General features: G+C 48.0%; 1 protein-coding gene across 1 annotated transcript in view; it reads left to right on the plus strand.

Moving 5' to 3' along the window:
• Window positions 1–22,314, plus strand: part of TMEM201 (transmembrane protein 201) — a 54,120-nt gene extending 31,806 nt beyond the window's left edge. The window contains 4 exon segments of the mRNA XM_019541644.1: window positions 14,399–14,470; window positions 16,761–17,051; window positions 17,604–17,735; window positions 18,159–22,314. Coding sequence (XP_019397189.1) covers window positions 14,399–14,470; window positions 16,761–17,051; window positions 17,604–17,735; window positions 18,159–18,256 — 593 coding nt within the window. The 3' untranslated portion in view covers window positions 18,257–22,314.
• The last annotated feature ends 1,029 nt before the right edge of the window (window positions 22,315–23,343 follow it).

Consider the following 23,343-nt stretch of genomic DNA (forward strand, 5'->3'; position numbering starts at 1 on the left):
GTGGAATTTTTTTTTTTTTTTTTTAAGCAAGCTGCCACATGAATACTCTCTCCTTTTTTATTTTTAATTCTGTTATTCCGCAGTTTCAACTAAAGCTGATACCACCACCCAGCTTCAGTAGACTTGCCTAGCATCCTTGGTGAGACTCTGGGAGAGGAGGGAAAATTGTCTGTATAAAAAGCAGGTTTTTCGTTTTGTGGGGGGTGTTTCCAGAAGGGTTTAACTACTTTGGCCCAGGATATTTGACTAGAGCCACTGATGTTCAACTCAAGCTTCTGGGATTTTTTTTTTTTTTTTTTTTTTTTAAATTCATAGCAGTTTTGAACTACTCCGGCCCTTAAAGGAACTTGGTCTGGCATAGTCTCTACCCATCTGCACCTGACCACCTTGATCAGGGTTAATCAGCTTTTGAGCCCAGAGCAGCGCAGGGTGTCGTTCCCTGCAGATGTACGGAAATCTTGTGCTAAAGGAATATACTGATTTTAGTTTCAGGAAAGCAGACTGCTGACCACTTCAGAGCTAGTAGAATGGGTCGTCTTAGTGGACCCAAAGGTTCAGCAGCTGATACAATGGTTAGCTGCTAGTAAAAAGCCTCCTTGCTCCAGTGAGACAGATCTTTGCTGCTTTTTTGGCATCTCTTCCAGCATCACAGGGTCAGTTGAAGTGATGCCAAGATTGCTGTTGAAGCATTTTCCCACAGCTGCACTCAGCCCACTGCAGGGCACAGGCCTTTCCAGCAGACTGCTCTGCTTCCAGTCTTCTGCAGGGCAAATCCGGCCTCCTCCTGCCCCGCTGGAAGAGGTTTGACTTCTCCTGTATGGCTGCTTCTAAAGGCACAAGAACCTGCCATGCATCCTCCCAGCAGGAGGTAGTTTGGACAGGGGGTGCAAAGGCAATAGAAACCATTCTGGCAGGTGCCTCTCTCTCTAGTTTTCACTCCAAGCAACAGCCTTGTTTGTTTCCTGATACCACGGGGACGTTCAGTGGCAGCTTGAGCAGAAATGCCTTCACAGGCTCTTTACCCACTTCTCTTCCTGGGGCCAATAGGTCCAATGGCAGGTCTCAACTAAGGCTTTATATGGTCCTGAGTCTCCTGGCAGATGTCCTGCTCTGAGCCACACCTTCTCCCTTTTCTCTGTGCCACAGCCCTCATTTCTCTCTCCACAGACATGTCCTGCCTTTCTGCACCTGCATCCAGCTCTTCTCTGGAGAAACCTTTATGCTGCACGCCTGGAAGTGTCACATCGCTTAAAGATCAGTCACACCAGATCCCAGCTTTGCTTGTTACCTTGCTGTGTGCTCTTGTGGCACATGAGAGTGTTTGTTTGTGTGTGTGTGTACACATGCATGCATGTGCACACCCTAAAAACCAGGAACGAGTGGCCAGTAAGATAACCGAGAGGAGCTGACATATAGCTACTACTACAGAAATATTTGTACAGTTGGTGCCAATCTATATAAAAACTGCAGGTGGCCAAAATTTCTTGATCTTGCTAACATGTTAACCACCAGCAAGGAAGCGTGAAATTTGCCTGAAGTTAATCACTGAAACACCCAGACAGCGTGAAATATCCCGTCATGATGATTTCGCATGTCAGGGTATTAAGAGCTAATTCAGGGTCTAGCTGGGCTGATGGCAGAGCCCACGGTGCTTTTAACTGTCTGTCAAGCTTCAAACTGCAAGAGAGGCTTTTAGAAAATGCCAGCAAGCAACTTGTCAGGAACACCAAAGAATCTGTTACAGTCGCCTTCCTGTCATGACCCTGGGTGTCTCGGCAGGTGTGCACAGCTGCTCACAGCTGCCAAATCACTTTTTTTTTAAATCAAGTCCTAAAAGGTAGCGAGAAATAACTGAGCTTGTAGCGTGATTTGCAAAGTGGTTCATCTCTGTCACTGTCAAGCAGTGGTCTGTCCTGCTTTCCTTTTGCTCTTCTTGCCTATCTTGTCAGCTCTTGGATGCAGGATGCTCTCAGAAGCTGACTGGTGCAGAGCCTGTTAATATCCCTCGATCAGATTGTTTAGGGCAATAAAAGAAGGGGGTGCAATTAAATCTGGCACCCAGCCAGTCAGTATTCTGACTGTGTTTGCAAAAATACCGACTTTTGGGGAGGGGGAGAGGGGAAGTGTCTTCCCGTGGTCTACTAAATCTATCTTGCTGTCTGTCGTAGGGTCATTCTAGTCTGTTCCTAACAGTTGGCCACGCTGTAACCTCAGTACTCAAGGTGCTTTGCTCATCTCGAGCTTCCTGTCATGCCTCGGTTTAGCCCGAGTAGCTGAGCCTGCAGGAAAGCTTGTGGTGGTCTCCAGGTCCTTGCTGGGTTTTTCAATCGCCAGTAGAGCGGTTCTCAGCTTAAACACCTGCTGGCACAGGTGTGTCTCTCCACAGCCCCTTTTTGGTGTCTGGATTGGAGCTGCTGTACACCAGCAGATCCAAGCTCAGGCCTACAAAATGGGGTGGGGAAAGACTGGTATTTATTAGCAGGATGCTGTGACTGTGCAGGGGGAGGAAGGCGAGGAGCTGGCCGTTGGCTTTGTGCTTCACTCGGAGCATGGCCTGCTGTCTTCAGAAAGGTGGACGGACTCTGCTTCTGGCTCTGTGCAAGCACCGAGGTGAGGTCCGGCACCTCTGTCCAAAGGCAGTGTTGCAGCCTGAGCAGCTGCAGTGACCACTGCAATGGTGTGATTGGTGAGAGAGGCATCTGTGTGGTGCCATTCCCTGGACACTAACTTCAACACTACACAACCCTGCCTCACTTGGGACCAACAGCTGTGCACTAGGGCAGAGCTGCCAGCACTCTTGTCCTGAGTTACCTACCAGTGAGCCTGGCTTGGTGTGAGGGGATACTTGGATGGTGCTTTTTTATTTCCAAGTGGCTTTGGAGACCCAGCCAAGGGAAGGCAGGGAGAGCACGGGACTTGGAGCAGAGGAGACCCCCTCAGCCCCTCCCCATCTCCTCCTGAAATCTTGTATTTAAATCTTTGCATGGAAACTGACCTCCTTATGGTTTTAATCTTGGCATATTTATCTCCTGCTTTTCCCTTCCCTTCTTGAGTCTGCTATACCCGTGCTAGTGGACAGAACTGGCTGTGTTGGGATAGGGAGGGGAGGGGAAGACCATATTTTATGTTGGTGTGTTTTTATTTAAAGTTGTGCTCTTGCTTTAAAGTACACTAAAATTGTGTGATGCTAATAATCCTGTTAGGCACAGTAGCTGATGCATATGGATGTGTATGTAGAGGAATTATTTATGCTCTATTATATATTATAGCTGGTGTTCTTTGCCCCAGATTTGGGGATTTTTTTTGTTCATGACATCTGGTGGGGGTGGTTCAGTGTCCAAGTGCTGCTTGTCAGTGCCCACCATCCAGCATGCACACCACAGGCGTGATCCTTGCAGGTGTCACTCCTCATGCTGGCACAGTAATAGCAGGTGCTCTCTTTAAGGGGACAGTGCTCGGTTCTGAAGTGTACTCCCCCCATGCAGAGCAATTGCTGGACTGGAGAGGTCTCCAGAGGGGCACGGGACAGTTCCAGTGGCATTGTCCCACCCCATGTGTGCCACTCCAGTGTGGCTAGGCTTGTGGCCTGGAGGGGAAGGGGAAACAAGTGGACATTACCCACCTAGGTCAATTGGTTGGGTGGGTGGCTAAAAATCCCTGTGGAGCATCCCTTCAGTACTTGGCTAGGTTCTTATGGGTGGCACGAGGGCTTCTTGCCGTGTTCTTGCTCCCCATGGCTCCTAAACCAAGGTGACTTCAGGGAAAAGGAATCCTTCTGGATGGGCAATGAGATTTTTGGGGATCACTTATACCAAGGTGGATGAAAGCTGAAAGGGGGCTGTACCCCGCTGCTTCCAGCAGACAAGTATGTTCACGTAACAAGTTACCTGGCCTCTATTTCCACTCACCCCTAAAGTGGTCAGATAAATGGGGTACCCATGGATCCACTACAGTTATCACCTCCTAGCAGTGGCCACTCCTGCCTCTCTCGGTCAGGAGCAGAGGTACTGTCCCGTGCAGTTTGCCTCGGATGGGATTGAAAGCTGGCCTCTTGTGGCCCTTGCTCTGGATTGAGGTGAGGCTCTGGTATAGAACAGGCCTGGTAGAAGGGGAGGTGGCTCTTCAGGGCCGCGTACTGTCCCATGTCACGTAACGGTTTTATTGAACATTTTATTTGGAAATATCTATGTAGCGGAGTTGTGGCTAACTGTCTAGTACCTTCCTACGCATTGTAAACACTAAGCATGATGCCCAAATCATGTGCGCAATGCCAAGTTTTGTAATAAACGGCTGCCGGGCCTTGACTTTCCAACAGCTGTCTGACTCCAGAGACTTTTTATTTTACTTTTCGCCACTGCCCCCTTAATTGGTACATCTGTGCCCAGCTCTGCATGCTTGCAAGCACCTTGGAGCAGCATAGTCCACAGCCATGGATGCTGTTAATCTAGAGTGAGCCAGAGAGCAACAATCACAGCTGTGTCCTATTTTTCTCACGTTTCGGGCCCACTGTGGGGGGTTATGACTGTCCTTCTGCATCTGCTTCAGAAAAGTGCTTAAATCCAGTTGTTGATCTCCCCAGTATCCATGCTAGGCTGCTTTTTCTAGCTGCCAAGCCATGCCTAGCTCTCCCCATCATGGTCTGGAAAGCAAGTATTGCTGGATGGTGAAAAAGAGATGGGTGCAGTGTAGAATGGGTAGGCTTTTGCAAACACAGTTACATTGGATGAGCTACAACTGATGGAAGGCTTGACTTTATTCAGAGCCTGTCAAAACTAGGAGTTCTTCTGAACTTGCCTTTGGTCAGCATGAAACTCTTGATGCACCAGTGGACTGGTTCTTTGCTAGCAAGCTCCTGTTCATAATAAATGATTCCTCTAAATATTGCTTCGGCTGTGTGGGACAACAGAAGCTTCTGACTGCGGTTTAGGGGATGGTGAGACTGTCAAGCAGCAAGGCCTAAGGGAAAGAAATGGAGAAATCTATTCCACATATTCTTGTAAGCCCTAGCCATGGGCTTGGGCATAGAAGCCTTTAAGTGATGGTGAGCGACTGCCTGTAAAATTTCCCTAAGATGGTAGTCTCCAAAAGCGGGAGAGCCGGGTTGGTTCCGTATGTGCAGGCGCAGCGAAGAGCTGCCTCGAGTCGGGCCCTTTGCCCCAAAATGTAGAACAGCAGGACCCAGCTGAAAACGGGGCTGAATGAGACTGGCCCCCTCACTGCTGTGACCACAGTGGTGTGCAGGGGGTATCTTACCTTTCTGACATGGATGATTTTTTCACGACCATTCATGTGTGTTCATTGAAGAGGGCTGCATGCTTCTGATCTGAAGCTGCTTGCTTTCTTGAATCCCTCAACTGCAGTGAGGGTTTAACCAATAGGACTGAACATACAAATAGGTGTTTTATTACAGACTTGCTCTGATTTCTGTCTTGGTAGAGCCCACCCTACTGTGAAGGACTGGTCTTTATTAAAATGAGTTTCTCACTCCACCTGGTTGCTTCTGTAATAGTGTGGGCGTTTATATCAAATTCCTACCAAAGACCCCAGACTTGGGGTGGAGGATGTCTTATGTAAAACAAAACCTGTTTTTGCTTATGATAAATTTTTAAACATATTCTTAAAAAGAAACCCACCAACACCTACGTGTATGCATAACACATGGTTTAGATACCACAACCTTCAACTTTTTTTGTCGTGGTATCAGAACAAAACCATATAGGCGCTCAAGTAGTTGTCTGAGCTGTGCTGATCACCTGAGCTATGCTTACACATCCAGGACTAATCACATCAGGATGGCCTGGAGGAAAGGAAGAATGCAGATGTGGAGGTGACGCTTCCAAGATTTGTTTTTAATTTGGTTTGTTTTTTATGAACCACTGTGAAGGTAGGTGGTAGGATTGCAACCTATGAGGCACCTCTACGAATTGCATAGCTTATTTATTACTACCACTCACCAGGCAACATGAAATTTGCTTAAATGTTTTCCTATGGAACATCCTTTCTGTGTCCATAAGAGCAACGGACTGGCATGCAACAGTGGGGAGTCATCACAGCTATGGGTATATGGGCTGTTCCTTAGCTGACGGTCATGCAGCAGCCCTCCCCTCCCCACCATACTGCAAGACACCTGGCGCACAGCATTTTACTTGCAGGATACCTTTGTTCAAAAAAGGTTTACAGTACCTGTATGACATCATTAATATAATTAACTGGGATAGAGAACTAGCTGGAGGACCTGGCCACTAGTGGACAAATCCCATCAAATTCACTTTCAGTATGACAACACTTAAGGTTTTAATTCTGCTATCTCGAGATGGAAAGACAAATGTGTCGATCTCTTCAGGTCCCATAACTGTTTTGGCAATCCCAAGCGTGCATCTGGTGGTGCTGTGTACTTGTGCATATCATACAGCATTCTAGTTATACACACAAGATCATGGTCTCAGCTGCTGTAAAAACAAAGGAGCTAGCCGGTGTTGGCTGGCATGAGAATCTGCCCCACCAACTTGTGAGGCTTGTATTAAAATGCAGGTTTATCTAATTCATTAGGAAAAATTCCTCTAAACTCTAAATATGGACTCCTCTTTTACATCTCCTGTCCTGAGCCTGAACAACCTTATGGATTGCTGCATACCCTGTAATGAAACAACACTAAAACCTAAAACGTATAGCCATTTTCATAGTGTTCCCTATCCAAAAAGGTATGAGCAGCATGTTACTCCAACTGTTACCTCTCTCTTCCCAGATCTAAATGTATACTGCAACAGCCTAAATAAGCCAGTTAGTCATGTTGGCTACCACTGTTTGACTGCGGGGAACAGCGATGCTTCCAAATATGAGAGGAACAAACTGGCAGAAGCCTGTAATTTAACATACAAAGAACTCTTAAGACCCAAGATTGGTATGGGGAGACAGGTGAAAGGCAAAGGCAACAGGGGATCTGCTGAAGGAGGCAACAGGATGGCTTGTTAAGATGTTTACAGAGCAAGACTTTCCCTGTATGAGAGATCCGCGCTCCATTAACCTGAAGGATGCGACTTCTAAAGCGATGCTACCCCATACAGTGGTCATGTACTTCGTGTTTAAGGTTTGGCTGAGTTTTGGTTTAGCTTCAATCAGGTCCTAGCCTGATTTAAAAGCAATTGCAGTAAGAGTGCCCACACAGGGATTTGCACTGGGTTACACACTTCTAGTTAAATAGATGCAATTTACTCGTGGAGACAAGGTCTTCACTTGGCTGAGCTGCTCTAAATGGCATGTAGGCAGCCCCTGTGCTGAGCAGAGGAAGATGGACTGAGTGGATTTCTCTGGGTGCTGCTGGAATAGACAGTTTGGGTCAGGGGCGTTATTGCTGCCAAGTATTTTGGCACAGTGGTCCCTGATGAGGCTGTCTAGGTTCTGGCACAATGCTGTTGCCCCCAACGTGCATGAATCTGGTTAAATATGCTGCTGAGCCCAGAGGGATTCCTTGGTACGTGGTCAAAAACTCAGGAAAGGAGATGCAGGAATTTCCCCATTCTGAATGTCTGTCTATCATGCATGTCGTTTACAGGTATCTTTCTGGGGATCTGGTCACTCCGTTTCCCAACGGCACTGGGATTGGCTTCCCTTCTTCCACTACTTCTCCATCTCTCTTCATCCCAACGCCTCCCAGTATCCTCCAGCTGACAAACCAGCAGCTCTTCAGATCCCCGCGCAGGGCTTCCTCCTCTTCGCTCCCTGGACGTCTGAACAGGGCCCTGTCTCTGGGCACCATCCCTTCCCTGGCCAGGGCAGGTAAGGCATTTCACCATGGGTCTAGATCTGATGGGCTGAAAACACAGCTGTGCTGCAGCTCAGGTGTGATGGGGTCATAGCACTCTCCCCGCTATAACGGGAACGCACTTATTGCCTTAGCATATTAAGCCTAGTTAGGCATTGTTGCTATGTACCTCTTGTAGGCTGTTACAGCAGGATGAAGAGTGCTACCAGTTCAGAATAAATAGCTGCATGGCGATGGCAATGCCAGGACAGAATGGATATATCTGTCTTGGGCTGTCTCTTACTGAGACTCGGTAGGAACTGATTTAACACGAACATCTTCCATGGCAAGAACTACATTGTTAATCCTTCCAGCTTGGCGCAGCACCTTCATAACAGCAACAGATCCCATAAACTGCAACACCTGTAAACTATTTCATAAGGCTTAGGAGACAGCTATCACTGAGGGTTATGTGTAAGTAAGTTTAGATTAGTTTTGATCCAGGTAATGCAGCAGGGTGTCTTGCATTGGTGCATTGCAATTGAGGCTCAAACTCTGGGGGGGGGTTTCTTTTTTTGGGTGCCAGATAAAAAACTCCAGTGTCATTGCACCCTGTTTAATGCAAAAAAAAAAACACCCCAAAAACCAGATGAGTACTTTCTTTCAGTCTCTCTGACTTCACCTTTTTCATGTAGCCATTTTCCTCCACCAGTGGACTAGATTAATTGTAATTAGCCCTCGCAAGCTGCAAACAAAAATATGAGAAGATACTCGTTTGTCCAAATTCATACTGGCCTAAGTGCTGCTCTTTCCTGTGGTGCCCTTCACTGTAAAGCTCTTCAGGTGCTTCCGCTAATGATAGAAATCACAGGGCCTGACATCTTAAAATTGCAGGTGAAAACTGCTTACAAAGTAATAGTGGGTAACTGGGCTGTGGAACTTGCTTTCCCAGATTCTTATAGAGGTAAAAAATTTGGCAATATTCAGAGAGACTTTGGGCATGTCCAAAGGATGAGAAGCATATCTAGCATCAGAAATAATTCTGATGAAGAGTATGGAAAGAAAATTGAGTGGGATGTCATATTTTGAGGCTTGAGTCAATACCCAACAACTGAGAGTTAGCATGAAAACTTCATGGGGACAGATTATTTTATATCTGCCTGCTCTGGGGTTTCTTCCCACTGTCATAGCTTTGCTACTAAGAGAGGATCCAGTACAACCTGGATATTCCTAGATATCCATTAGCAAAAAGGGGTATTGGAATGTAGATTCCAGGGAATCTTCTTCCTTGCGTCTTCCCATAGGGGGCTCGAGTGATGGTGGGGAAAACAGCCTTTCTGGTGTGGGGGAGCAAAAAAAGGGAGGTGCCTCTGTCTTTATCGCATGGGAATAATTTCCTGGCTCAGAACCCAACTTGTGTGGGAGCTTTCATCCTTGATTAGATCCATTTTAACCAGCCTCTGGTTAAAGGCTCTCGGGGGGTTTCCAGGAGTTCACATCACTGGGCAAGAAATCCCAGTACCAGCCACTACTCCTAAACTTTCAGGGAGATCTAACCTGACTGCAAACTGTTCAACTTTTAAAAGCGCTCCAGGACCAGAGGGTGAACTGTCCCACTCTTAGCTTGTTAATCACATACAGCAGGCTTCTAGTTTTAAGTCACCATTTTTTTTACCAGGCAAGCAGTGATTCACCCCAGTGAGAGGTCAGTATGACCTGTTTCTACTGCAGCATGGGGAGACCTGGCTCTCCTTTGCTCTTGGGGCAGACTGTTAAAATGCCTGGTAAAGATGACACAGTTGGATGTTCCTGGCACTGTTTTGCATCTCATTTACTTTCCCTTCCATTTTCCTTGGGAAAGCTTAAAAAGCCCAATTTTGGGAATGCAGAAGCATCTGCTCCTCTGTGGGCTGAAAAATGTCCTAACCTGGAGCTGGCTTTCTGACACGAAGTGAGTCTCCTATTTAAATTTAGTATTTTGTGTGTATCATAATGACACTCCTCACAGATACGTAGCCCCCTCTAGGATGGAGACCTCAAATAGCACACTCTCTGGTAAGGGTGCCAGGAGTAAATTTTAGCCAAAATCACTAAGATAAAGCCGTAACGAGTATAAAAATAGATGCAATAGTTACATAAGCAGAAGGGCTTGGGATTTAAGGTCTTAAATTAAAAGATCTGGTTGTGCGCACACACACACACACACACACACACACACACACACACACACACACACACACACACACACACACACACACACACACACTATAGGCAGCACACCTGTCTCGTATTTATGCCTAAATCCTCTCTGGTGGGATCTGAATATGTGGATATGGGGGAACTGTGTTACCACAGACCTGCTTACCTCATTAAGCCATTTCTTCAGAGGGTATTTATGGGACTGCTCTCTGCAGCCTGTCTTACTTCTAGCTTGTTACCAGCCAGTGAATCTTTTTGAGGGAGATTTATTTAAATCTTACTTAATCCCATGGTTTTTTAAATTCTATCCCCTCCTTTAAAACGCCCCTTCCCCAGCCTCTCCGACCCTTGATTAAGTCTAGGTATCAAGGAAGTAAAACTGAACTTTGGTTTATTCACTACTTCATTGAATAGCGTCTGGCTGGATTCATCAGGGTAGTTTTGAATATAATGGTGTCAGGCAGGAAGTGAACTTTGCATGTTCCCACTCCAGAATTGTCCCCAAATCTCAGGCTTGTTTTCTGAGTTTATCAAGATTTAAACTGGGAGGGGAAGATGGCTGCAAATCTCTCCTCTGGGTAGGGCATGTAATTCCTGGTAGCACTGGCAAAACTTTGCAGGCCTGATTTTGCAAAGTTGCCTAAGTAAGAGACTCGAAAAGCCAGTCCTTAATCCAGAGGTGGCCAACCTGCAGCATGCACGGGTGGTGGTAAGTGGCACAGGTAGCCTGAGTGCGTGGCCCATGGCAAACTAGGGAGGGGACAGGCAACTTGGTAGCAGATAGGGCAGGAAGCAAAAAGCAGAGCAGCAAATCAGGTAGGGGAAGGGGATCGCAGTGGCACCCAGGGAGGGTGCAGAGCTAATTAGTACCGAGCCCAGCAAAAAGGTTGCCCCCTCTGCCCAAATCACTGAGCATCCAAGTCTTAGGCAGCTTAGAACAACTAAGCCTACATATTCATAAGGAGAGGGAAAACATACAGCAATGAAGCTTCCTTTCTTGGGAGCTGTACAGTAGTTGGTTCAAGCTGGTGATTTGAGTAGTGCCTTTGGGCTGAGCTGAGTGTCCCTGAGCTGATTTAAGTGTTTTTTAAGAAGAGCACCTGCCTGCACTCTCCAGCCCTTTCATTTCTGGGAGCCAAATATGTCTTCATTTCAAAGGATTTGGGGGTGTTTTTTTTCCACCCCAAAGCACAGGCAGTTTGGGTTTTTTCCTGATGATGTAATATTTTAGAGGTCTGTGTTGAAGCCATCTAGATGACGGAGACTACTCAAGTGAAATATCGGTTTGAACTTCCTTGTGTGGGGGAGAGTCGGGCTGCAATGCTGGGGGAGTTTTTTGTTTTGTTTCGTTTTGGTGGCTTTTTTTAACGTGAATTCGGCACCATTCATGAGCAGAAATTTGACAACCCTGTAGCTCAGCTTTTATCGACAAAACCAGCACAACACCAACGGCAGCAATGCAGCCTTCCCTCGTTCAGGGTCCACCTGGACCCTGCAGGGACCTCTTCTAAGCACCAAAGAGTTCTGCTTATGGGATCCCCTGATGCGCCCCTTCTGGGGAGGAATATTTATGCCAGCAGTTGTGGAAAAGAGTGTGTCTTGGGGTAGCTGAGTGGGAGGCTATGAAAGGCCCAATGTAACTAAGTGTATTTGGTCCCACACTGAGGTGGATGTGTCTATTTTTGTCATTTGGGAGTGCACAGCCCCACTTTCCCCTCCCCTGGCCCCTTGAGGTAGGGTGTTTGTCTTAGTACGGATGGTTCACATAACACCAGACCTTGGGGAGGGCCCAGCACTCCTCCCTCTACCCCCAAACCTCCCACACACAATCACACAGCTGTAGCAACAGTTTGACAGCTCAGTTCTCTCTGTGTCCCACCCCTGGGCTGGGAAGGCCTCTCTGAAAAGGACCCATGCAAGATGCGGGGAAGATTTATAAGGCTAATGAAAGATTTTTCTCCTGTCAAGTTGCTGAACCTCAGGCCCCAGCTGCACTAAAAGCTGTCATATGGGGAAACAGCGAACAAAATGCCCCTCTCCATCCAAGGAGAGCTATGCCTGGCCATGGCAGGGATTGATTACTCAAGGGTCAGAGGCCGAGACACTGCCGGGTTCTGGAATAACACTGCAGTGGGGAGGAAACGGCCCTGTTGCTTTTGTTGAGTTTGGCCTGAGTTTCTTAGGCTTGCGCTCCCAGCAGCTTCCCAGACTTCAACAGGAGCAGCTAGAAGTGCAGCTGTGCAAAACCTCCCAGTGGCCTGGTGGCTTTTAATGCCACATTTGTCTGTCAAGTCCTTCGGTTGAGAGAGCAGGTGTAACTGCACCATGCAGCTGGGCTTCCACTGTCCTTGTGTGGTCCACAGTGTCCCGTGGCTCTGCAGCGCCATGCTGAGATGCAGGATCAGGCAGCATGATGCGAGTGAGTGCATGTGGGTGTCAGTTTTGTGGCTTGTTCATGTAGGGAAAAGTGGAGTTTTGTCTTGAAAGCGGAGGAGGGAAGCAGCAGGTCACCCCAAGGTGTTGTCACAGACCCAGTGATGCCTCCAAAGGGCGATGGGGTCCATATCCAAAGCCCCTGCTGAATTACGAAGCGATCCAAGCCCAGAGCTTAGACACTGCAGACTGGCTCAGTGAAATCCTAGGTAGCTGGAAGGCTCTCTGAAGCAGAAGTGAATGGCAGCCACCACCAGACTAAAGACTTGTCAGTTGGTGGCACGTGGTGGTGTGCGGCATGAAGTGGCAGAATTGTCTCCTTGCCACTTCCGCTGCCAGTCCTCTCCCTGCTGCCTCTTTGAGCCTTCTCCCCAGATCTTTGTGGGGCTGGCAGCTTTCACAGCTCACGTAGCCCTTGGCGCAAGCACAAAGATCCTATTAGGAAGTGTCAAGTTGTTGCAGAGTCGTCCATAGCTCTAAAATTGAAGGGTCTCTGAACTGAGGGAAATAAAACTGAGTTCCACACCTGCAGAGGCTGTTTGTGGAGGTTGCAGGTGTGGGCTGGGGTAGGGAATGCATCTTTTTCATTGTCAGGACTTCATCACCTGCCTTCTCCCCAGAACTGGGCAGAAGCTTGCAGGCTGGCTGTGTTCCCCTGCAGTTGGCTAGAGTCAGGGACTGTTCAGACCCTTTGCATGGAAGATCCCAGAGAGGATTTGTGCACTCACCCAGCTGAGATCTGGGGAGGGCGGCTTCCACTTCTGAGCTTGGTGCTAGCTCGTGCTGCTCAATGTGACTGTTCCTGGCAGCAGGCAGGCAGAACTGCACCATGAGGAGCAGGGGGTTCAGCTTCTCATCTGGTAGCTTTAATCACCAGACCTGCTCTAGGACAACCTGTCTGTCCCTCCAGCTCTCCAAGGGAGCTGGAAGAGATGGTGCAACGGTATCTCCTGCTCACATCTCTCTCTTTATCCCAAACTGCCAAACCCTAGTGTTGCCCATCACAAATGCAGCCAGTTCCAGGGGAAAAGGATGATGGCCTTCAACAGTGCTCTGTACAGCAGTTCAGGGTAAGACTACAGTGCTGAAGTTGCAGCTCCTGGGGTGTGGGCCAGCAGACTGTATCCGCCTGGCCCAGCAGTGATTTGGGTTTGATGCTCTATGCTGTCTTGAGTAGCCAGGGTTTTTGTTCTGCCTCTCATCAAAGGCAGGGGGTGATATTATGCACTGTTCCCGAGGGGCTTTGAAGTACGCAAAGGCAGGGGAAGAAGGTGGAGAGAGGATGCCACATAGGAGTGGATGGAACCCAAGCGAGAAGTGGCTGGATCCACGCAATTTCCCTTGGGACACTGCCAGGTGGAAGCAAGGTTGCCCTCCTGCCAGGAGCTGGGCAAGAAAGCTCTATTTGTGTGCTGGAGCACATCCTTTCCTTGCCTGCTGGATGGCTGGTAGCCAGCTGTGTAGAAAGGAGGGGTGTGCTAGGGCTGTCGAGCACCCATGTCCCTGTGTACCACAGGTCTGCTCTTTCCTCAATTTGCTGGCACACTGCAGCCTGAAGCTGTACATTCGCGGAGACCTGTACTAAATCGGTTGGGGTCTGAAGAGCCTTTTCTGTGGGGTGGTCTGCATGGTTAATTTACTGCAAAGTAAGATAGGATGCAACTTTACTACATGGTAGCCACTCTGCCCTGCCTGGCTGGGGGGATGTTGTTAGCACACCTGGAGATTACCTTTGTGTAAGGCAACTTATTTCACTTGGAAAGGAGCTAGCTCTCTCACGCTTTCTGCATGCTGGGATCACCACTGAGCAAGCTAGTGCAGAGTAGCTAGTACGCTGAGAGCTCACTTACTAGCTAGCTACTCAGTCCTGTGTAGACCTAACCTAGCTGTGCATCTAACAGTTGTAGGAATATGACCTCCAGTGCCTTTGGGTTAACCCTAGCATTACCTTCAGCCCATCGCATCTTGAAGTTGCCATCTGTAATACTGAGCCTGAAGGCTGACTCGCTCTGGTTTCTTTTCTAGATTCTGGGTACCTGTTCAGCGGAAGCCGCCCAGCATCTCTAACCTCGCAGTCCAAAGAGTCCCCTGCATCAGGTAAGAAGTGGAGGGTTTTGTTTTATTCCAAGGTAAGCATCTTCCCCCAGGCTTTGAAATGACCTGACAGTGCTAGGTTAATTCAATGTTTCCTCCTCCTCCTGCTCTTTCCCCCCTGCCCATTTTCCTGTGTGTTTGTTCACAGTACTGCTGGGGCCCCATTGAGCAAAGGGTGTATTTGCATACTCCAGCTTCAGAGAGCTTGCAGTTAAATAGGCAAAGCAAAGGAAGGATGGTTGTCCCCATTCTGTAGCCATTCTGGAGGTTCAGCATTACAGCACGTGCAGCAGGGGAAACCCCTGAAACAGCATTTTCCAGCACAAAGCCATCCTTCCAGTAGTCTGCACTGGCTGTAATACTCTGCTCTGCAAGTGAGCGGAGGGGTTTGGGGTCATAATAGCTTCCTGCTCACTGTTTTCCTTAACCTGCGCATCTCCAGGTGCCTCTGCAGCATACAGGCTTCACCGTATCTAGCTTAAAATTCATCCTTACTCTGCCCACCTTATGTTGGCTTTGGGGTTTCCTTATATAGTGATGTAGTAGCAACACTGCTGCTTGGGAGTCCTCGGTGTAGCTTCATAAAACCTTAAGGACGAGTTTTGGAAGATGTATCCAATTGGACCTTAAAATGGAGCAAGACTTCTTTTTAAAGTCTGGAGGTACTGCTGGGGAAAGGTGCAATCTTCAGATATTTGCCAGGGCAGCTTCCCGTGGACTTGTTATGTGCATCATTCAGGGTTGCTATTCAGCCTGACTTGGAAGGACGCACCTCTAAGACTAAGAGTCAAGTGACCGACCTCTACTGAGGCCAGACAGCAGGGGTGCCCATTGCACTCATTTTGTGGCCCGCTGGGATCTGCTGAGATCTCTGTTGCTTGGGCTGTTACCTGCACCACACATCCAATTTGTAATTGGCAGGTGTCTAGGGCCTGCATTCCACAAACCAGCAAGGACTGCAAATGCTGAAGTGCTAGACAAGCTTTAAAGGCTAGCAATCTCTTATCAGTTGTTTAGACTCTCTACTTTCTGTAACTTTTGTCTGCTGCACCTGTTTGCTCCTTCATCTTGCTGCTGCCCTGTCTGTCGCACTCTTGACCCCAAACAGAACTTCTGACCTTGTCTGGATCTCTTGCCTTTGTAACCAGTTTGAGTTGCCCACATATATTAACTGATGAAAATGTAGCCAGGTCTAAGTGAATGCTGACCTCCCACCTCTCCCCAGTTTCCTGGTTCTCACCTCAAACAAACAGTCTTTAAAATTACTTGCCCAAATCCCCCACGTAAAAGCAAATGGTGCAAACACACTGCTGCATGAATCCATTAAGAAGACAGACAGACAGGTTCCTGGCCTCCTCCTGATAAACTTGTCTTTTGTCTGTGGTCATATTCCCTACCCCAGACCTATCCCACCACTCTACCAGTGTAAATCACAATGTGATGCTGTTCTGGAGTTCAAGCCCCAAATCTGCTCAGGTGGCTTCTGCGTGCTGGGAGTAGCTGGTGTGTGCCTTGAGGGCACTTTCACAGATATATGAGTCTAGGAGTGTGGTTAGTCAATCAGTCCATGTAAAAGTACATTGGAAGGATATGTATATATTTGTCCATCTGCGTGGGAATGGGGAAGAAGAACTTGGAAAGTCCCTGTAATAAGATCATACAGGTTATTAGATCTGGGGCTGGGTTTGAACAAGCAGAGTGATGTTTTCCCTGCGGGCTGTGTTGGCGTACACGAGAATGGGGGAATGCGAGTGGGTCCAGCCCCACCTTGGGTGTGTGAAGGAAACAGCTCAGTGAACACAGAGCTGATTTCCTGGTCTTTTGGGCAGTGGCAAATTTTAAATGGTCTCCGTTTGTCTTGAGTAAAGTCCCGGGTCTTAGCCCAAAAAAAGAAGTGGCACAGATTTAACTGAACTGTTTTTTGGTGGGGGGGAGGGGGAATTTCTTTTAATTAAAACTTAACGCTGCATGACAGATGCACTGAGGCCTTCAGGGTTAACAGAAGCTGTCACCTAGGGCTGGAGTGTTTGCCCACTTGCCCTTGCAAAGACAGAAGCTTTGGTCTCCCACCCAAATGGATTGTAGAGACCCTCGGGAAAGGAACAGTTGAATTCTGCCATCAGCTATACAATACATGCACCCATATGAGTAGAGAATCATATACGTGAGGGCTCCTGGAAGTGGTGTTGGTCACCTCCGCACCTTCCCCTTGCAGACTGCTCAGAGACCACAGACACTTTATGCTCCAGCCTAAATGCTCTCTCTTACCACCTCTGGTGTGTCTCCATAACAGAGTACTTCTCCCTCCTCTCTGGAAGCTGTGCCCCATCCCGCATCCCATCTCCAGCGCCGTCCGTGGCTGGGTCCGTCACCTCCAGCTCGGGCTCCTTGCGCTTCCGCCGGCCGCTCATCAGCCCTGCCCGCCTGAACCTGAAAGGGCAGAAGCTGCTGCTTTTTCCATCCCAGACCGATGCCCTGCACACCCCGACCAGTTCGGATGACCACACCCACTCGGACAACAACATTTTTGCCAGCGAGCTGTCCCCATTCGCAAAGAAGAACCTTGGTGACCGGAGTAGGCAAGGTACATTCAAGGTTACGGTGGGCCAGCTCAGTAAATGAATGGGAAAGCATCCAGGGAAACCTAGTCTTTTGGGCTGTTTAACAGCAAGACTGATGATTGAAATCAGTCATCCATTTTGGCCTTAAGGAGACACTACTGCTCAGAACTGTTTTCTTTTCAAGTAGAGGGGAAACAGAGTTCCTATCCCTACATAAGACCCCAGTATTTTTTCAAAATGAGGAGCATTAACGCCATTGTCTTGACCACATTCTTGTTTGGAATATGTATATACTGCTTTCCTAAATTGGCCCATTCCTTCCCAGTTATGATTTTATTATTGTGGTTTACACTGAAGTGCAACAGTGGACAGGACAGAAACAGATGCAGTTACTGCCCCAGAGACCACTGGGATTCACCCTTTTTATTTTTTGCACTTCCAGTCCTAAATGCTTGTGCAACTCTTTAATCGTGCAGTTTCACCATCCGTTTCCAGCGCTGAGCCTGGAACTTGTGTTGCACCCGTCTCCTCTTGTGTCTCAACTGCTCAGCATTCGATTTCTTCTCTCCTCACAGATCTGAGGCTGGTCATGGAAAAAGGAAGCTTTTGCAGCGATAACTCCATCAAAAAAGAGGATAATTCATCACATTCATCCAACTGCGTGGTAGACACGACTACCAAGGGGGAAGAGCTGGCAGGTTGGAGAGGTGGGTGCCAGGTTTGCATGCACTCCCTCCACGGGTGTGTAAGACCAGCCTCATCGGGTCTGTATGATTTCCTCAGTTTCAGACAAACATCATTAGCAGAATGGGGATTAGGACACGGGTGTCCTGGCTCCCCTGTGTCTTCACTGACCCATCCTTTTTCTTTAGCTTCTCTAAGAAACTCAGAGCTCTGGTGTTAGAGCGAGGAGGGGAACGGTGGGGGAAATGAGGAGCACACTGGGAAAGAACAAGGGAGGGAAGTCGCAACAGAAATCCTTCCTGCAACTTCTGCTCCTTATCAAAATGTTGGGCAAGGAGAGAGAAGCTTCAGTTCATCATCATTAATTTAATCAAATTTCATAATCCCTCCTTGTCATCCCCTTTCTTTTTTTTTCCTTCTTTCTTTTCTCCTCCTCTTCCTCCAAGGTCGTTTTGGTAACTCTGTTATCCGAGGTCTCCTTGCTGTGAGCCTGACACTTAATGCTGTCTTCACATCAGCCTACCTCTACCAGAGTCTGCGCTGATCCACACCAAGCCCTCCTCTTCCTGGCTCACCCGCTTTCCAAGAGACTCCGAGAAGAATTCAACCACGGTTTTGTCTTAAGGCCGTGCCACTGGTGCATGCTGCTTTTCAACTGTTGTCCGCCAGGCTGCCACGACAGGAAACCAGGTATCTGCTCCTGCTGCCACCTCTGAGAAGAACATGTCTAAGAACTGGAGTAGGCAGGACTTGTAGCAATACCCAGCTCAAGGTGAGGGTGACCAAACAGCCCTTGCACCTTCTCTGCAAGGAACTGGTCTGGCATGAGTTTGAGAAGGTTTAAACTGCTTGGTTGGCTTTTTCTCAATTCGTCTCCCTACCACATTAACCAACCTCCTGCAGATGGTTTTGGTGACTTGAGGAAAATTACACAAATAAGCTGGAAAAGGGAGGTGGGTAAATGGCTGGTCCTGGGGTTTGGCTATTAAAACAGCTTCCCCAACCCAGCTTTCTTCATGGCTCCTAGTTTCTCTCTCTCTCTTGTGCTGTCCTGCTAGCTCCGTCTGAGCTCCCTGTGTTCTTCTTAGGGTGGCCTGAGCCCACAGGTGACCTTAGCTGCTCTCTGATTTGCTACCCCCAGCCTCTCAAGCCAGGTGCCATCCTGTGTGGCTGGCTCCCAGGATCTGTTTACCATGCCTTGCTCAAACCGGCACAGTTGCTGCAGGGATGGGCAAACCCTTGCGTGGACTTCCTTTCATGTTTGCATTAAAAAGGCAAAGCTCACGCACCCTTTGCCTTGCTGGGAGGCACCAGTTTTTCTGTAATGCGATTGTGCCCCACTGTTTTTGCATCGTACCTCAAGGGCTCCATCGTGCTGCTCTCGCTACCTGTGTGTTCGGGGAGCAGAGGGCAGCACGGCTCATTCTTACTGTAGATCACATGCCTACTGCGAGGAGCTGCTCCAAGAAGTCCTGGACGTGCCTCGCTCTACCACCTTGCCTCCTCTTGGCAGGTGTGGGCTGGGGAGGAGGGGGTTTTCTGGGATGGCTTTGGTAATAATGATTTATCTTCTGCTTAGCTCAACTCCCTAGTCTCAGCTAGAAATGCCAAACCTGCACTGACCCAGCTAAGCAAGCTGGGTGCCTCATGAAATCTGAAGGAGCTAGCCCCAGTTTTTAGTTTAGGGAGCCTTGGTTTTTGGGTGCCCAGCTTGAGATGCCTTGCTGGAACTCGGTTCTTCTTTTTCCCCAAAAGGCTCGTGCTCAGCACGGCCTGGGAGATGGGATGAACCAAGGAGTCAGGTTGAGCACCGAAAATCACTGCTCAGGTCTGGAAATGTGTGAATTCCTACATCCCCAGCCATGGGAGTGGGTGGGGGGCCCTAGAGGGGAAACTCAACTGCTTTGCCTTGAACGTGTCCTAAAGGGAGACTTGGCTGATGCTGGGGCTGAGGTCCTGGAGCATGACTGGGCTCGCTTGGGAATATTCTGCTGCCCTTTTCTCTCTCTCTCTCTCTCTGGCCTTTGTCTTAAATCCTCCTGTCCCTCCCTATCTTTCACTGCTGAGCTGTTGCAATGTGCTGGCGGTTTCCTCTCCCCACACCCTGGTCCAGTCTCCCTCAAGCGTTCCTCCTCAACACACACTGCCTGTCTGCGGGTGATGAGACCCTTCCCCACTCATCTGGATTCCCACCTCATGGGCTTTCCAGACAATCTCCGCGTTTCTTGTATGATGCTCATAGAGCTGGCACGGCCTCACTTGGCCAATAAAGTAACAGTCTGGCGTGCTAATCGACATGCTGGAGACCAGGGCAAAAGGGGCTCTGTGGCTGGCAACTTGAAATCAGAAAAAGCAAATCCCTCTCTTTTTATATCTGAACTGTTCCTGCATTATCCCCGCGACCCCATTTGAAGCCGCCGTTACTGATGCTCACTGATGGCTGAAACCCTCTTGTTACTGCTTTCTCTGCTTCTCATTAAGAATCTGTGGACTCTGCACCTTTACACTACTCTCCTTTGGAGGTTTGACCCAAGGCTTTAAACCAGGGATTGCCTTTGGCGAGGCCTAAATTCAGAATAGCAATGGCATCAGAAATCGAAATAGTTGACCCTGCTTTCAGCTGATTTTATTTACTCTTTGGAACTTGCATGATTTGGGTTAGGCCGCGACCTGGCTGTGGTGAGTTTTGGGTTGAACTGAGTGTGCACACAGATAGGCAAGGAGCAGGTGGGCAATTCTATAAGCTTCTCCACAGAGCCATGCCATTGTATTTAATCCTGACTTGACTCAAGATACAGCATCCTCCTCATGGACTCGAGACTTTTTTTCTAGGGCACCCAGCTGACTTGCAAGCAGAGGCTATCCTGCCAGTGTGTCGGATGAGCCTTGGGTGTCTTTCCGATGGTGGCAGGCGTGCACTGTGACTTCACTTATGCAATTCACTCGTTTTTCTTCTCGCCCCGCAATCTGTGCTGCATTCGCTCGTGCTGCACCTAACATGTGGCTCCATTTACCCTGGCCTTTATTTGTCCTCACCAAACTGCAGTGCTGCTCCTGGCAGCAGCGGTGGCTCTTTAGCCTCCTACTCCCACCTCCCACACTTTTCTTCTTGTTTTGGCAATCCTTTAATTCCACTTCATTACGCTTCTGAGTTAGATGATGGTTCAGTTCCTGGCTGGGTATTTGTGTGATCTTGTCCAAAGTAATTTTTAAAGACTTTGGATTTTATTGCTTAAAAGGCAAACAACAAACCCTTTCAATCTGGTGCTAGAACACTCTTGAGTGGTGCTATCACTGATGCAAAGCCTTCACTTGTATTAATGCACGTGTGTATGAACTTATTGAGAGGGTTCCTTCATCTGAAAGATCTGAGCCCATGTTTGTCATTTTATTGTCAGCCTTAATCCAATTACCGGATGCTGTGTCCATTTTGCTGCTGTTCCTCTATAATGCTGGTTTGGAGGAATCAAAGAATCTGGTTCCTCAATAAGATTCCTTGTATGCGAATGGCTGGTGACATTGGGTTTAATACAATACTGTTCAGGGCAGGAATTTTATTTTTCTATATTTTTTTTTTTTTCTGCTGTAAAATCCTTGGGTGGGGGGGGGGAAGGGTTGGGGAGGGAAGTAACATTTCTGTACACTAAAGATTTGAGCTTTACTTAACTTCAAGGAGGGTTATGGGGTGGGATGCATTTTTGTCTCCAGAACTCCCCCATCCCACAGCCTCCCTTAGAGGCACATGTACTTTGTCTGTGTGCTCGGGTTTATTATGCATGTCCTAAGACCCTGTAGAGACTCCCTGTTGTTATGCTTGTTCTGAACTAAGAGGCTCTTAGACTCCAAATGCTGCATTTCCAGAGTCTGGCTATATTAATGGATGCAGTAGGTATTTCTTGAGGAGGAGAGAACTTGGAAAGAAAAGACACTGATCTATGACAGTAACCAAATCTTGTGTCATCTTGGTTACTTTGAATAAGGGCTGAAGTTGCCTGTTGGTTTCCCTGAGCCAAACGCACTGAGTACCACCTGCCTGCTCAGAAGGGTTTGGCTGCTGAATATTGCAATCCCACACTCCTTTCCTGGGTGACAGGAGCATCATGAAATACTGTTGAACCAGCTGGGGTTCCCTACAGTGAAACAGCTGGCAGGAGGATTGTTCCACATCTGGATGCTCCTGTAGTCTCCTGCCATCATTCCTGGAAATAACCATAGTCTTAACCTCTATCCTGGATGTCTGTAAGTAGGTTAGAAAGGGCCAGTTTGGCCAGTGCAATGAAACTTTCTCCAACATTGCCTCCACATGTGATTGTCAGGGTGGGGGTGGGGGTATTGGGGAAGGGGATGGGTACCTGCTGATAGTGTTGGGGGGAGGGGGGAGACGACAATAATGAGGAGTCCTAAACCTCATCCCCTACTAAAGAAATGTTGTATGTTCCATGTATGCTTGTTTTGGGCTCTGAACTCTGTACAGTTGCGTTACTTTGTGCTCCAGCTGAGGGGGCAAAAACTGTCCCCAGGAAGTTTTTAGTTCATGCTCTGTGTTTAAAGAGGATTATTTTTCTTTAGAAAATAAAAAAGCAAAAAAATTGAAATTTTAAATCTCACTTTTTTGTGCGTCTCTTCTTTGAGTGTTCAGTGCTTACCAGGAAGGCTGCAGTATTCCTGCCTCTCCCTAGAGCCTCATGAGTAAAACGTCTTCTCTTCAGACTTACAAAGCTAAGCTGATTTTTAGCAGACAGCGCGTGGCCAGACCGGTTTCCCCCACACAATGGTTCAGCTGCATCCTGTAGCCTTATCCTGAATGGACCCAACTGTGGGATGAGTGGGGAAATTTGGCTTCAGCTATTTGATTCTCCTGCCAAAAGCAGCACCCATTGTGACTTTGGATTTTGCAATGTTAACCTGTGTCTGTTAGAAACTACCCTGGGACTCTTCAGTACATTCCCTATCACCCACTGAACAGCTACCAAGCTAGCGACAACTAGCTCACTCGAACGACGGCAGCAGTAAGTAGTGAAGGACAGTACCGAGTGCCCGTTACCATTAGCTGACCCATCTAGATCCTTCTCCATGTTCCTCTAAACACAGGAGGGACATTCAGTAGTACCGGAGATGCAAGCTGGAATGCATGCTAAATAAATAAAGGGCTTAGCCCCTAAGTAGTTTCTTACTGGCAGCCTGTGTCCATCAAACAAGCTTTATATTTTTCAACCCTTTCTTTAGCATTTGGAACTTGTGCTGCCTGTCTCTGAGAAATAAGGATGCCTATTATGGAGAGCTTGTTACCTTCTTGCCCTTAGCTATTTATTCTCATTGTCATCTCCCACCTCCAGAGGTAAGTAGACAGTCTGTATAGCTAGCTGGGATGCGCCAGACACACTGGGTTTGCCTGAGCAAAACAGAAAGCCGCTTGAGCATGTTTAATATTAGACTTGGGGGGAAAAGGACACTCTGTCCTAAGCATTGAGGACAGTGGGGTTTAAGCTTCTGATAGAGCCTGATAACTTTCTAAAAACTGGATAGATGCAATAAGCATGAGTTTCATGGGGAAGTGCTTTATATAATCTTTCGATTTGAACGTATTCATTTTACAGAGACACTAGTTTTCAAATGTTTCATTTACTCCCA

The sequence above is a fragment of the Crocodylus porosus genome, unplaced genomic scaffold, assembly GCF_001723895.1.
Source record: "Crocodylus porosus isolate Cpor-Errol unplaced genomic scaffold, CroPor_comp1, whole genome shotgun sequence".
Lineage (NCBI taxonomy): Eukaryota > Metazoa > Chordata > Crocodylia > Crocodylidae > Crocodylus > Crocodylus porosus.